At 31.6% G+C, this 15,903-nt stretch overlaps 2 protein-coding genes across 2 annotated transcripts; one reads left to right on the top strand and one right to left on the bottom strand.

The window, feature by feature from the left end:
- The first annotated feature begins 5,058 nt into the window (after window positions 1-5,058).
- Window positions 5,059-8,318, top strand: LOC107644056 (DHHA1 domain protein). Its single transcript, XM_016347840.3, has 6 exons — window positions 5,059-5,502; window positions 5,573-5,900; window positions 6,334-6,468; window positions 6,695-6,780; window positions 7,820-7,925; window positions 8,013-8,318. Exons 1-6 carry the CDS (start codon window positions 5,270-5,272, stop codon window positions 8,088-8,090), a joined length of 966 nt encoding a protein of 321 aa, XP_016203326.1. The 5' UTR covers window positions 5,059-5,269; the 3' UTR covers window positions 8,091-8,318.
- Window positions 8,319-9,851: 1,533 nt separating this feature from the next.
- Window positions 9,852-15,257, bottom strand: NAC057 (NAC domain containing protein 57). The gene is made up of 3 exons (XM_016345381.3): window positions 15,032-15,257; window positions 14,037-14,314; window positions 9,852-10,640 (listed from the first exon to the last, which is right to left on the bottom strand). Exons 1-3 carry the CDS (start codon window positions 15,255-15,257, stop codon window positions 10,317-10,319), a joined length of 828 nt encoding a protein of 275 aa, XP_016200867.2. The 3' UTR covers window positions 9,852-10,316.
- Between the last annotated feature and the right edge of the window lie 646 nt (window positions 15,258-15,903).

The raw sequence follows: 15,903 nt of genomic DNA, 5'->3' as shown, positions 1-15,903 counted from the left end.
ATAAATCAAAGGAATTGGCTAGTTCTCTCAGCAGTTTATGGGTCACATTCAATCCCGGGATATGTTTCATCACACCAAATCCCAATTATTCGATGATAGCTTTCTTTTCATCGGTCATCTTGCTAAATATTTCAGATATGGATCTTGTTGAGCACATTAAATCATGAGTTTTCTATAAATAAATAAAAATTATGTTAGATAACTATATTTATACAACAAAAATGAAGTTGTTTTAACATATATATACTTACTTTATATACTGTTGTCTTCTTTTTTGCAGTGCTCTTCTCAACAACTTTTTTTATTATCGTTTTTTCTGTAAGGAATAAAGAATTAGGTTAAACACAATATTTAACTCATCAAAATCAGTTAACTATGTACAATATAAAACCAGAAGCACTACAACAATATTCTATAGCCTAATTACACTAAATACAGGACAAAAGCACCGACCAATTGTACCTCAATTCAGTTAAAAAGCACCGAAAGTACATAGTGATTACTTGCCACAAACTTAGTTCAAAAGATGCAAATCACTCAAACATGCACAAAATGACAATAGAATCACTGTAGAAATAATCTATGGCCTAATTACACCAAATGCAGGACGAAAAAACCAATTGCACTGATGACATGTCATCTTAAGCAATTTTTAAGGTTCTTTTTCATTCATTTTCTAAGGTTTTAATCGAATTTCTTATGTTTTCTAATAGAATTTCATAAATAATAAAATATTTAGAGCTGAGATAGTGTTTCTGTATTTTTAGGAGTCTTTGGCTCAAAAACAAGCAAGAATCATATATTTTTCACAAAGAAAACACAAGTACATAAAAAGCGTGGCCTAAGAAATAAAACTAAGCCCTAAGAAAGAGAAGAAATGGAGCCAAAGCACGCAAGGACACACACCCGGCAGACATCCCTCACGCCCAGCGGACCGCTCCTACACCCGGCGGATGTGACACATGCCCAACGGACCTTCCCAAGGCCTCCTGCACGCCTGACGGCCACTTCTACATTCCCAGCGGACCCTCCTTTCTTCCTCCTTCCGCCAAGCGTCCTCCGAGCCCTCCATACACACGCCCGACGTATGCGTGACCCTGGAAGGTGATTTTTGGACTTTTTGCTCAATTTTCTCTTGATGCATAAGCATCTTTAGTTGTTTTATTTATTATTTTCTTGAATAAAGTTAGTGATTTTCTTGTTATAATTAAGATTTTTTGTGCTTTAATCAATATTTTTTGGAGTTGCTTTGAGTTCTTTTGTTATAGGAGATTTTGAAAGAAATCTAGCAAGAACAAGTATCGGAAGAAGCAAGCAACCATAGCACTAAAGAGCAAGGCATGGAGGGAGCAAGTAGAGGAGCTCTTGAACCAAGCAAAGCATCATGCGTACAACGCATAGCATCATGAGTTCAATGCATGCAAAATTATTGAAGCCCCTGGAGTGCCAAGAAAGCCAAACGTATAATGCATGGACCATGCGTATATACGCACAAGCCAAGAAGCATCTCCAGAAGCCAAAGCCAAACCATGCGTACTACTTGAGAACCATGCATATAACGCATGGCACCATGCATTCTACTTGTCTCCTCGTATGTACAACGCATAAGCAAATTGCACTTCTAGTAGCAAGCCTCTAACCTTGCATTATATGATGTGTGAGCATATTTTCTATCTTTTTCTAGTGAATTTGCATTCAATTTATTGAGTTTAATCAAGAATTAATTATCTTTTAGCCACTATGGATGCTGCTTTGAGTCGTGTGCAATTCTATTTATTTTAGGTGGCATTCAGCTGGATTTGATGGAGTTTTCGCAGAAAAAAGAAGAACGCGTCACTCGAGCTACAGAGGTCCAATTGATGTGATTCCAGTGGCATTGGAAAGCTAACTTCCAAAGCTTTCTAACGATGTATAATAGTCCATACTTCTTCTTCACCAAGTCAGCAAGGGTGGCACCTAACTTGAGAATTCTCAAGTTAGGCGCCAAGATCAACTAAAGCCATCAATCTAAAGCAGCCAAGGTGGCGCCTAACTTGAGATTCCTCATTCCTCAAGTTAGGCAACAGGATGAAAGAAAAGCGTCCAAGGAGTTCTGCCTAGGCTGCGCCTACTCAAGTTAGGCGCAATGCATAACAACAATACGCAACATAGGTGTGACTCACTCAAGTTAGCCGCATGATTCCCTCAAGTAAGGCACCAATGTCAAGCCTTCCATGCCATTCTTTGCTGCCCACATTCCAACTAAGGCGCAACAAATGTCCAAGTAAGGCGCAGCTCACTCTCAAGTTGGGCGTGGGTTATTAATGATTCAAGTGGTCCCCAGCTCTCCTCAAACCTAGCACGCAATCTCCTATTTATTCTGATTAAGCTTAATTTTTATTTGAAAATAGGAAAAGATATTATTTAGTTTTAGAAATTATAATTTACATTAATTAGGATTAGATATAAAAGGAAAAAAGAATCAGCTCTTCGGGCTCTTCTCTTCTCTTTGACCTGATTCCGAAATTTACAGTTTTAGAGAATCCTAGTTTTCTCTCTGAACCATGAGCAACTAAACCTCCACTGTTAAGGTTAGGAGCTCTGTCTATTGTATGGATTGATACTATTATTTTTCTATTTTAGTTCATGTACTAATTTCAATTTTAAGAATTATTTTCGTTCTTCATCTTATGAATTTGGGTGGAACGAAAGTATGACCCTTGTTCTAATTGAGTTCTTGTATAACTTGGAAAAGCTCTTTACTTGAATAATAGCTTGAAAATAGTTTCTCCTAAATTTCTAATTATTTGGACTTAACGGGATACGTGACATATAATCCTCTTATATTTGGGTAATTAGGATTTCTGTGGCATATAAACTAGAATTGAACTTCACCCTTTGATTGGAATCAAGTGACCAAGGAATTGGCGGTTGATAAATTTTAGAGGAGACTAAAAAGGTCTAAGAAATTAGGGTTTAGTCACATATAGTTTGCCATGAATTAAATCTTGCATGATTAAAATAGTTAGTAAGAAAAGTCAATCCGAAAAATAGATAACTCTGAAGTCTTAACTGTTTCTCCATATATTATTTCACCTCAATTTACTGCTTGTTTTCTAATATTTTGAATTTACTGTTAATGTGTTTGAACTCTCAATACATGATTTTCTGTTTGTCTAACAAACAAATCACTTGACCATTCTTGCTTGATCCATCAATTCTCGTGGGATCGACCCTCATTCACCTGAGGTACTACTTGGTACGACCTGGTGCACTTGCCGGTTAGTTTGTGTACTTTAAATTCCGCACCATTAGACTTGAGATACCATGCATTATACTCGAGACACCATGCATATAACGCATGGGCTTGGAACACCTCCAGTGGCCACTTCTCAAGTCATCGTTCTACTTGCTTCCCTTGCGTATAACGCATGGCTTAGGCTATCATCCAAGGACTTCACAATCCTTCATTAATCTTTCCAACTTCAAGTATTTTGTTGGCCCAAGATTGAAATTGCAAGCCCATGATTTCAACAAAGCAAGACACCAAGTTCTGAAGTTCAATTGAAGATCACTAGCTAATTAAGAGTTATTAAGAAAAGTTTTTATTTAAATTAGATTTGGTTCTATTTTGATTTAGTTTGAATTTGAATTCTAGTTTATTGTTTAGGTTTTAAATAAGTCCTTTTCCACGGACAAAGGGGGAACCATTTTTTATACCATACTTTACAATTTCTTGTTTTGACCATGAGCAACTAATCTCTTTTGTTTAAATTAGGAGCTCTGTTCATCTTTTTATGAATTATTAATCTAAGTGTTTTACTTTATTTGAGATTTATGCTTTGATCTATTTCATGATTAAGTATCTTGAATAACGTTTCGTCTTCTCTTTCTATGTTTCTTGGTGAAGATTTGGAACATAACTTCGAATTTTCCTTCAGTTTTGGAAAAGATTTTGAGAGATTTTGAGTGTCATTTGAAATTTTTTTGTTTCCGTTTTGATCGAGAGAGACGAAGCGTTTTTTATATTAATGTTCGCGCTAGTGAACAGTTGCACAAGCGCATGTTTACAGATTTTGTATTCTAAAATTGGTTTTTGTTGAATTTGGACCAACTTTATTAGACTTGAATGCCAAAAAAATTTGTATATATACCACAAGGGAATAGTCTAATATTTATTTTCAATAGACTAAAGTACATTTAAAAAAATGACTTCAATTACTTTCCAAAAAGAAAAAGTAAAATTATTTTACGAAAAAATGTAATTTTAAAAACAAAACTAATATGTTTTAACATCTCTAGACAAATCTTTTACAAAATTTGACTTTTCCTACTCTTATTAAATTAAATTAAATTATAATTTCCTTTTTTCAAATACTATAATTTAACTTAATTATAGTTATAATGCTTAGTTTTTGTATATCTCTGTTAACTTGGTTATTTAGATTCAAGTTTATTTTTGTTAAAATGACTAAATTTTGAATATTAACAAAAAGTTAGTATAATCTTAGAGATAATACTCAATTTTAGTTCTTTAATTTGCATACGAGTCTTAATTTAGTCTCTGAAATTTTAATGGCCTTTATTTAGTATTTAAATTTTGTGAATATGACTCATGTTATTCCCTGACATAATTTATGACGCACAAATGTTAACAGAATATTGATGTAGATAGCCAGATATCACGTTGAACTCTGTAAAACGACGTTGTTTTGTTTTGACACTCAAATAGTAAAAAAAATTAAAACTTTTCTTCCTAAAACAAGTGATCCAGAATCCTTTTTAAGTTATTTGAACGCCAAAACTAAAATCGCCTCGTTTTACAAATTTCAGTATGGCATTTGATTGTTGATGCCATCTTTTCATTAACATTTTTATATCGGAAATTGTTTTTTAAAACGTTTACAAAATCTGGAGACTAAAATAAAATAATTAAAATTTTAAGAACTAAATTAAAATTTTCATGGAGTTTGAGCACCAAATTGAGTATTAATTCTAAAAAAAATAAATGGTAAAAATAATTCGAGTAAGCCAGATAGTTTTAATTAAATCAATTATATTCTTCTATTGATTTAATTCGTGTGTTTTGGTAGCCCAAAGGCCCAAATCACCTATAATCTTCTTTTGTAAAAAATGAATAAAAGCAATCTAATTTTAATTTTAAAGCGAAGCAGAGTTTGACTAGGATTATGAATCAAAAGTGTTTTTAGATTTTAAATGTTGATGTTGATTGTAGATATTTAATAACTAATTAATAGATTCTGGAACTGCAACCGCAAGAAGCTCAAGAATGGCAGCAGCAGCAATACTTTACCACTACCCATGTCCGGACGGTGCTTTTGCTGCTCTGGCGGCACACCTCTATTTCAAGGCAACTTGTCTCCCTTCACTCTTCTTCCCCAACACCGTCTACCGCCCTCTCACCCCCCACGATCTTCCTCTCACTCAAATCTCCCATCTCTACCTTCTCGATTTCGTTGGCCCTCCTCACTTTCTTCAAGATATCTCCGCCAAAGTTCAAAGGTACTAACTCCTCTCTTCAATAGTATGCTTGTGATTTTAATTTGACGTGAGTGTATCGAATTGTATGTAGAGTGATCGTTTTGGACCATCACAAAACTGCACTTGAGAGGCTAGGGAGTGAGAATTTGGGGGCTGAGAATGCTGATAAAGTGATTGATATGGAGAGGAGTGGGGCTACTATCGCCTTGGATTACTTCAAAGAGAAGCTTATGAATCATGATGCTGTTAAGCACCAGTCTGTGCTCGATGAATTTGAGCGTGTTCGCCAACTCTTTCGCTACATTGAAGATGGGGACCTTTGGAGGTGGAAACTGCATAACAGCAAAGCTTTTAGCAGTGGATTGAAGGATTTGAACATTGAGTTTGATGTTAGAAAAAACCCTTCCATGTTTGATCAAGTAATGATTACATTTTCTTTCCTAACTTCAGCAAGTTTCTTTTTGCAGTCTGTGTTGTCTCAGTTATTATGCATGTTGGGTTTTGTTTTGTTTGATAAGTTTCTATTTGCATGAAGATGTTATCCTTTCTTTTAACTTAAAATTTGTGTGCAAGTTCAGTGAAGACGTGGATAATTCAAACTTGTTTTTCAGAAGTTTGGAATTCAATTAAACTCTGATATAAATTCAGTTCCTTAAAATTGGCTATATGCTAATGTTATCAAAGCACGTCTGTTTTGCTACATTGAATTGATGGGATTTGGGGTTAAAACTGAAGCACAAAAAATATCTTTATTGAACAATTAATATATGATATAAATGAGACTACTGGATGTTTGAAAGAAGTGACAAAATTTTATTTTTATTTTATTTTATTTTTTCTGAATAATGGCAGTTGCTTTCCTTGGACTTGGATTGTGTTATTAGTCAAGGCATGAAGAGCTTATCACACAAACAAAAACTAATGGATGATTGTATTTCCAAGTCATATGAGATTGCCCTCGGTAATGGTGCATTTGGTTGTTGCCTGGTATGTTTCCTTTTCAGCACTTACATTTGCGAATTACTTCATGTTGCTCCCAAGTCTATTAATTTGTACTGTGAAGTTGGGTGCTGGTATCTTTCTTTTTCCCTGGTATCTGGATATAAGCTTTGTAGATTTGCTTATAGGTTTTCTTTTGCTTCTTCAAAAGGAGATGGCAAAAGGTTATGAAAATCTTGTTGCTAACAACACCTTTATCTTTATGTAATTGGAGGCTGTTGATGCAGATACAACACTTTCAGAGTTAAGGAGTGAATTGGGACATCAACTAGCTATTAAAAGCCAAAAAATGAAGTTGAGGTTCGTTCATTTCATTTTTGGTTGTTCCTATCCTAAGTATATTATAGTTGCAGCAAATAGTGTAGAGGTTTTATGGCTTGTCTGTATTTTATTGTTACATGACACACTTGGAAGTTGAGAAATAGAGTTATTTTTTGACAAACATAAACCTGATTGGAATATGAAAATTATAAACTTGAAATTGGCTTTGAGATACTAGGTTAAATGACTATCTATTCTCTCCCCAACAAAATTAATGGAATGTAAAAGTGGCTCAGATTTCATGCTAGATGAGTTGGTTTGAGAAATCAATGAGTTGATGAACCATAACTGGTTCTGTGAAATGCCTTGCCGCACCTTGTCCTCTTGATGGCCATGCCGAAGGGAGTGGGATGTGTGGAGGTGACAGAAAGAAGTTAGGGAAGGCAAAGTTTATGGTTCTGTAGAAATCTGAGAAGTATTAATAGGAACTCAATTGCAAAGAGAGGATAGGGTGCAAGACATGTGAAGGCACGATTGAGGCAAAAGAGGATATCTGTAATTGAAGGTGGTAATTTTGCATGTGGCATAAGGTATAACTGATAAAGTAGATAGAATGAGTTTTTTGTGGGCATGAAGAGGTTTTGGTGTAAGTGGTTAATCCACGAACTCGCATGTTTTTCCCCCAGAGACATAAAAAAACTATTATAGAGGTTGTAAGATAGGAAGATTCACTCTGTTTGTACTCTTAACTCTCACATGTGTTTATACTTCAAACCCTTTTCCTTTCAACAAATACACCCTTAAGAAGCATAGTGACTTGAGGATAATGTCATGGTTTGTTCTTTGAGTTCAACATTCTAACCACAAACACAAAGAATAGAAGTAGTATGATTCTGTTATTCAGCCTACATTCTTGATGGTTAGGAAATTATAGAACTGATTGCAGGATCTGAAACGTGTTTCGCAAGTTTATATAATTCCATATTCTCGTTATCTTGTGTCGACCCAAAATAAATGTCATTACTTTACTGTTTTCGATAATTCATATCTCATGTTTGTGATCCACTTCTAATTTTAGGGGTATCGGAGCTATTGTATATAAAGTACCAGAGCTTGAAAATGATCACAAGTTTAAAATAAGCCTGAGAAGTGTGGAAAATGAAGATACAACGCCAATCTCACAGGTTAATTATTCTTTTACCAGGTTTGTTCATGTTACTTGCTGTAGGACTCAAACTTGTAGCTAATGTGCTTTTGGTCTCTCTGTTTAGGAATTTGGAGGTGGCGGACATCGAAACGCAAGCTCTTTCATGTTAAGCTGTGAAGAATTTGAGCAATGGAAGGTGTGAGATATGAAACACATGTTTGCAACTGTGTAAGGTGACTCTCTCAAAGTCTCAATGATTGTATTATGCATTTTTCTTGTTCTTTTTAATTAAATTGTAATTCATGAATTTTCTTTTAACTATTTAATCGGTATCAATGTAATTGCTCAGTGTAGATGTAACTTAAATCGTGCTTGACTAGCCCGCTAATAGTTGTTTTCTATAGACTATTCATTCTTCTTCGTTTACTAAGTTGACTTACTTTCTACTCTCTGATAAAAGTAGGACTTGAATGATTGAATACCATAACTCCATACCCTCTATTCAATAGTAGGAAAACAATAAGTAGGTTCGATATACACAAGGGAAAACAAAAAAGAACACGTCTCTTATTCCGGTCATGCCATGAAACTACGAAAGGTTCTAAACTTGTCCGATAGACCTGTGATTCTTATGGTAGGAATGACACGAGCTACTTAACTTTGAAGCTATAGTTGTTACTGTTAGGGAATAGGGAGCAGTCAAGAGTGGAAATGAGGTAAATAATTTACGTGAAGAATCATAGATTTAATATACCAATAAAACAAGTTCAGGAAGAAAGGAAGCAAAATATCTTGCGCTAACACTCTGAAATGATATTTAATATATTCAATGGTAATTACAATATGGTGTATTACACTTAGTTTATAATACGATTTGCAATACCTAGTAAGTTTTAGAGAATATAATCAAATCTTAGTTTATATCGCTTATATCACTTAAAATTTTACCAAATTCTATAATATTACACTTACTACGTTACAAGTAGAATCTCACTTACAAGTTATACCGAAACTTTGGATTGCTTTGTTGCTTTGCTTGGTGCATTGAGGGTTTCACTTTAGCTCCTATTTATAGCCAAATGATGCGTACTAAAGAAACAATTCTAGCGACAGAACGTAGACATTTTTGTTTTTCATGGTGGATCATAGCACGTGAGATTCGAATCTCTGATATTTGCTTAAGCGAACTAGTGAGTTAACTACTAGACCAATCTAAATTATTTATAAAACTTAGATATTTGAGGATTAAAATATTAGAAACATTATCTCTATATTGCTTCATATATATTATCTTCAACTTTCACCGGGAATGATTGAAGAATATATTATTAATACAAGTCATATTTTAAACAATTTTTCGCCTTGACTAGTATTTATAATAATCTTCAACCACTGCAAGAATCAATGCTACAATGGTCTCTTCAGGATATATCTAAATATAATTATCTAATACAATTAGTCTTGCTCACTAAGGTCTTCTACCTTAGGCCTATACCATCTAAATGGTAGAGAGTAGTGTTGATAAATTGTTGTGAAATATATAGCTAAGATTAATAAAATAGAGTAGAAGTAAAGAGAATGAGAGAAATTATTGGTATTTATATGGAGCACCCAACAGGCCTATTTATATCATACAAAAAACAAATTGAAATATGAATCAACTCAAAAAATACATATGTAAATTAATTTATAACTGATTCTATCTAGGTCAAGATAAGAATATTCATATCACATATAACATTTCTTTCAGCTTACGAGGAAAAACATAAATATATGTCTTTATTAAAAAATATTAGGATGTTATTAACCGTGCTGAAAGGGCTAAATAATGAAACCACTAACCAACATATATCTTTAACAAACTTCTCAAATCTCTTCTAATGGCGACCATGTCAAGCATAGTGCTTATTAACGAACTCCAATACACACAATAATGTTTTGAATGCCTTTAAAAATATTCTCGTAAGAGAAGATGCACATTAAAAATTGGTAGCGCCATATTTTTTAATCGAACTATAGTATTATATTCAATTGCCTTTCAAGTGTTATAATCCCTTCCATAGGGAGGAAAAAAAAAATAACATAATGAAACTTACACTTTGTGTGGTAGTTTTTTTCTTTATTCCACAGGTGACACCCACGTAACCTCGAGATGAGGTTAGTACAAAAATCCAAAATAATATGACCCCTAACAAACCCACCCAAAAAAAAAAAAAAAAAAGAAACCAAACCAAACCATCCTCACCAATTAATTAACCATAATAATTAGAGTAAAGAAAGTGTTAACTAGTATCTCAATAATAAAAATAAGTTAATTATGGTGTAAATTAAAAAAAGTATTTAGATATTTTTTTTATTAATTACTATATATATGATGAGATGTTCCCAAAGTTATTAATTATTGACCACCAATCTTGAAAAATATATATTAGCTTGTAAATGTAACATGTGAAACTTCTTCACCACCAACCATATTTGGTGCATTAGAAGAGTACCATGCATCTTCCGTGATGAACTGCATCCATGAATCATCTTTGTCTTCCTCTTCCAAACATGAAGATGAAACCCCTGCTATGTCTGGTGACATGGTTTCACAATACTCATTATTATTATTACTATTATTGTTATTATTATTGATTATGGTTTGTGAGCTCTCAATTAGTGAAGACATGTTACTACAATGCCCTACTTGCTCTTCAACATCCGTACATATTCCATTTTTCTTGAACACACGGCACAAAGCATAAGTATCCTGCAATAATAAAATAAGTCACCAATAATTAAATATAAATGATTCAAACAAAAATATAATTTATTATAAAGTATTAATAACACCAAAGATTGTTGAGTAGGGTGATGATGATCCAATAATTTAAAATATTTTAATTTCTTCCCAAATTGCTTTTTGGTCTTCTTTGGCCTTATATTGTTTGCAATGGTCAAAAACAGTTTAGTCAAAATTTGTGGCTCTAACAGATCTGCACAAATGTGTACGTACAAACCGTAAAGTACAATCTCCACACAAATCCATGAGATGAACATTCAAACAATACTAGATGTCTTGTCCATTTTGTCATCAAGTTTGAAGACACTCACCATAGCCTACTAAAAGTGAGGAACATATATTATAGGAAAATTTTCAAGTGTACTGGTATACTGGTGTTTTAGTGATTTTTAATCGTTAATTTTAATTATAAAAAATATATATAATATATATAATTAAGATCAACGGTTAAAAATTACTGAAACACTGGTATACCAGTATACTTAAAACTTTTTCTATATTATAATAGGTTGTTAACTTAATAAATAACAATACTGTATAGAACAAAATTTATTATTTTGAGTTAATATTTAGTTAACAAATATATTTTTATATATAATATTAAAAAATGTAAAATTGATTAAATTTTAAATTTTTTATTTTAATGGTATAAAAATATAATATTAATCTATAATATTGATTAATATTTATGAAAAGTGTTTGTGACTAATAGTTCACTGATCTTTAATTATTTTCTTTATTAAATTATATTCCAGCTTAACCTAATAATAAAGTAATGCATTCATTATTGATTGGAATCTATTGATTAATTTTTTTTCCTCATATCCCCTCACCTTTTCTATTTAATATTATTCTTCTTCCTCTTCTTCTTCTTATTCAGCTTCTATGTTGGTGTAATAGTACACTATGAGTATCAATTGGTGTATTTTGGGGTTTGGAGGAATAAAGTAAAAAGTGACCGACACAGAGAGAAAGTGATGGAGAAGGAGTTGCTTTATGCGGTGCCAAAACAACCCTTCATTCATGGCTAAGAGAAATAGAATCTAATAATTCTAGATGAGGATAACATTAACATACACACAGGGATGATGATGAAAAGAAAGATAACAACGACAATTGACAAAGACACCAAAGCAATATAATAGTTTAAAATATTTAGTTAATTATTGGATCCTAAGGGTCGGAGTATAGGACTTTTGTCTCATTACAATAATTAATACTCAAAAAATAAAAAAGAGATAGAGGACAATGTGAAGCGCAATAGTATAGAGGAACTTTGTCATGTACAAGTATTAGAGTAACACAAGCAACGAATATGTCAGCAATACGTTTATAGAGAAAGTAACATGTGAGAGAAAGTGTGATAGAATTAGAATTACTATACTATTATATAAAAGTAGTTATGGCTTCCCATGCAAGCCATGCATGCAATTTGTTTACACACGTCCTAATTTAACATCTTATACTTCTAGTGTCTGTGACTCTTAATTTGGCCAATGAATTTTTATATACATTGAATATGAATCGGACTTTTAATATTTAAACAAAAGTGAACTAATTATTCGATTAATTTAAGTTAAATATTTTTTTTTCAATAATTTTATTACTTAATTATATATTAAGGTGAAACTTCAAGTGAAGTGGACTTCACGTGAAGTTGATACACCTGAGTTTTCACCATATATTAATGATATTCATACGTGAATGATTAATATATATTTATATAAAAAAAATAAAAATATATAGAAGTGATATTAATTATCACAATAAGAATGAAAATTTACTCCTTTTAAGTTTTTGTTTTAAAAATATTAGTCTTTAGTATAAAAGATGGGCCAAATTAAAGATGATTCGTGCAATTCATAAAAAATAAACTTATATATATCATTAGAATATAAGTTTGGTTATTTGTCATCATTATGGAAATTTATAAAGTTTTTTGGCAAATGGAAATAATATAATGAAAGAAAAAAGCTTTTGTAATTGGCTTAAGCATGGAACTTGATGCTTTTTGGGTCAAATATATGGTGATGACAAGTGTGGATACACACACAAGAAAAAGAGAGTAGAGGGTGTTTGAGTTTCTGAAAGTAGGAAAAGGGTCAAGTGGGCCACCACCAGAGACTACAGTTTTGAAGCTAACAGAAACATTTACTTTTGTAGGATGTGACATGTAAAGGTTTTTCAATTCTATTATTCATCATCATCATCATATTCAAGTCTTTAATTCATCCCCACTTCACTACCATTCCCTTTCTTAGCTTCTCCTAGGTCTAATAAAATTGAGACACACCTTAATTAATTATTTTGTACCCGGAAATTGTTAGGACATCATCATTATTCCCTTCAATTGTCTTTAATTAATTCACCACCTCAGAATGATAAACATAGGTTAATAATTATATATCCCCTAAAACTGAGACACAGAGAAATTATAATTTTAATTAAGTAGTCCATAACCGTTTTTTAAAAATAGTAAAAGTAACTATATAAAAGACTGTACTGACTTGTAAATTTATGTTTCAACCTATGATATGATACAGTAATTAACTATACAAGTCTAACTAACAACTAAGTCTGTCTGCTACTTTATTATGAAAAGTTATTAAAACTGTAACAAAATAATAAGAATAAGTTTCACTGACTTCTCATAAACTTAGACGATTTTATATATATTATTTTTAAAGAAATACTAGGTAAATATTTTTTCTTCTTCTTATACGTCTCTTTTTATTTTTTTAATTGATTTTTATTATGTTAATAAATTACTAAATCAACTTAATTATTAAAATGACTTAATCATGTAATATTATGGTTATTTTTTTTATCTGTAAAATATATATTATTTTCCCTATACATATAGCGTAGTAGGCTTCTTGACATGAAAAATCAAGGTTGTTATGTTGATATAATTAACCTTAATATAACCTAAGCTAGACTAAAAGCAATTAAAGATAAATGTAATTTATCCTAAGTATATAATTGAACTTCTGGACATGTATCTCCCTAGCATTTACGTATAAAAATTATCATATCAATCATATTATGTGTACATTAAAATCAGTCACCAATATAAAATATATATTAGAATACAAATACATATCGAAAATAAACTAAACTGCACATGTATTTATACAAAAATACATTAGTAGATGATTTTAGTAGCTAATTTTGATGTACAAATAGCATTTTTGTTATAATATACCAATATAGCTTATTGTAAATGGTTGAAAGCTTATGAAACCAACTCTCATATAACATTTTTCACTCTTAATAGGATAGCATTTGGTGCAACTAAATCCAAAAGTAGGTGTAATTAGAGTTGTAAAAATGATAAAATGAATGAGGACGCAAGGATAATACCTGTAAACCGGTGGTGTCTTCAGAGTCCTTGTCATCGAGACGATATTCGTGCATAACCCAATCAGTTCTGATTCCTTGAGGAGCCCTTCCTCTATAATAAACCAAAGTCTTCTTCATACCAATTGGTCTGCTTTGGCTTGAAACTCTCCTGTCTTTACCTGTTGATTTCCAGTACCCTGCTCGTGTTGCTCTATTTGTTCTAAATCCGTTAGGGTATTTTCTGTCCCTTGGTCCAAAGAAATACCACTCTGGATCTCTACTCGGCAAAAATGATTTTTCTAGAAACAAGCAAAATGTTCGACTTTTAGATATATAATCATTCATCTGCATGCGTATCAAAAAATTGTTTAGGCTTTTGAAAAATAAAATGCTTCTTGACATTGCTAGAATTCTAGGTCAAAATGTATCTCATGAATTTTGCATGGATCAAGTACTATGTATTGCTTGAATATATTTGAGGATAACAAAGTAAAACATGAATTCATTCATAACACTTCAAAATGTATACAGGAATTTGAAAATCAATATATAAAAAGATGGCTACATGATCCACAACAGCTATAGAGTTTAATTGAGAATTATATATTATTATTATTATTATTATTATTATTATTATTATTATTATTATTATTATTTTGGCAAGATATCAAAAATGAAAATTCTTTTATGTTTGAAATTTAGAAATGTAAATGTACAGGGAATAAAAAGAAAAGTGAATGATGTACTGAGTCATTTAGAATAATATTATCGTTTGAGAGAAAAAAGGGAAAAAAAAAACAAAGGAAGAAATAATTAAAAACATGAATGTATAATTAGTTTCGAATTAATTTAGTTGACTAGTGAACTTAAGACATAATGATTTGGAAATGACATAAGAAGTTTAAAACTGAATGCGTAACTTGTTTTAAACCGAAAAAGAAAAAAACAAGACTTAAGAAAACTAAAGGAAGTTAATTATTATAAGAAAGAAGGAAAAAAAAGAAAAGAAAAGAAACCTGCTAATTCCCATGGTTCACATTTGTAGAGATCAACCTCAGGAATGATATCAAGTTCAATTTCTTGGCCATTGATCTTCCTCTTTAGATAATAGTTAACAAGCTCTTCATCTGTTGGATGAAACCTAAACCCAGGTGGTAATCCAACTGGTGACATTATATTATTTTTCTCTCTTGTATTGATTTGATTGTTAGAGAGCTTAGTATTCTGCAAAAGTGTATTCATTCATCACACCCCATCATTGCCAATAAATAGAGCAAATAAAGGAACCAAAGTTCCTTATCTTTGAGTTTTTTTAAATCTTTCTTTTTCTTTTACAGATTTACAGATTCTATGGCATAACGTTTGATACAAGCCTTTCCCCTATAACTCACAATAATATAATAATTAATACCATTTTTCTATAATTTTTGTTTTCTACTATATTTTCAATCCAAAAAGTTAAGGGTTAATTTGTTGCAGCAGATTTGAACTCTATTTAATGATGTGTCGTTGGCAAATGAATTATTATATATATAAAGTGTAATTTAAATTTTCGACACTTACTTAAACAGACGAGTTAGCTGTCCACTCGACCAATCTAATTATCATTCTTCTATGATTAATTCTGTACACCCTTATTAGATTGTTCTGATTTTTTAATACCAATTAAATCCTCCAAATAATAATAACCATTTGCTTTTCTTACTAATGCATTATGACCCTTTTTCTTTTCTTTTGTAGGAACAATTTGGGACAAAAAAGAAAGCCAAGCTAGCCACTGGCCTTGAGAATGAGAGGTCTTTAGAGATGAGAGAGTTCTGTTAATTAATTAATTAATTAATTATTGTATCTTTGATCAGCCATTCAGTGCTATACAACTATACAACTA

This window comes from Arachis ipaensis, chromosome B5, assembly GCF_059453495.1.
Source record: "Arachis ipaensis isolate K30076 ecotype BB chromosome B5, ASM5945349v1, whole genome shotgun sequence".
NCBI lineage: Eukaryota > Viridiplantae > Streptophyta > Magnoliopsida > Fabales > Fabaceae > Arachis > Arachis ipaensis.
Note: the sequence above shows the minus strand (reverse complement) of the source record. Positions and strands in the feature narration are given on the sequence as shown.

What these genes read in the sequence shown, in the direction of transcription:
- NAC057 (XM_016345381.3), bottom strand. Translation starts at nt 15,257, where the DNA reads ATGAATACACTTTTGCAGAATACTAAGCTCTCTAACAATCAAATCAAT. An exon ending in TGAACCATGGGAATTAGCAG is followed by an intron (nt 14,315 to 15,031) that starts GTTTCTTTTCTT and finishes GCTTGTTTCTAG; the next exon opens with AAAAATCATTTTTGCCGAGT. An exon ending in AAGACACCACCGGTTTACAG is followed by an intron (nt 10,641 to 14,036) that starts GTATTATCCTTG and finishes TTATTATTGCAG; the next exon opens with GATACTTATGCTTTGTGCCG.
- LOC107644056 (XM_016347840.3), top strand. Translation starts at nt 5,270, where the DNA reads ATGGCAGCAGCAGCAATACTTTACCACTACCCATGTCCGGACGGTGCT. An exon ending in AGCCAAAAAATGAAGTTGAG is followed by an intron (nt 6,781 to 7,819) that starts GTTCGTTCATTT and finishes TTCTAATTTTAG; the next exon opens with GGGTATCGGAGCTATTGTAT. An exon ending in ATACAACGCCAATCTCACAG is followed by an intron (nt 7,926 to 8,012) that starts GTTAATTATTCT and finishes CTCTCTGTTTAG; the next exon opens with GAATTTGGAGGTGGCGGACA.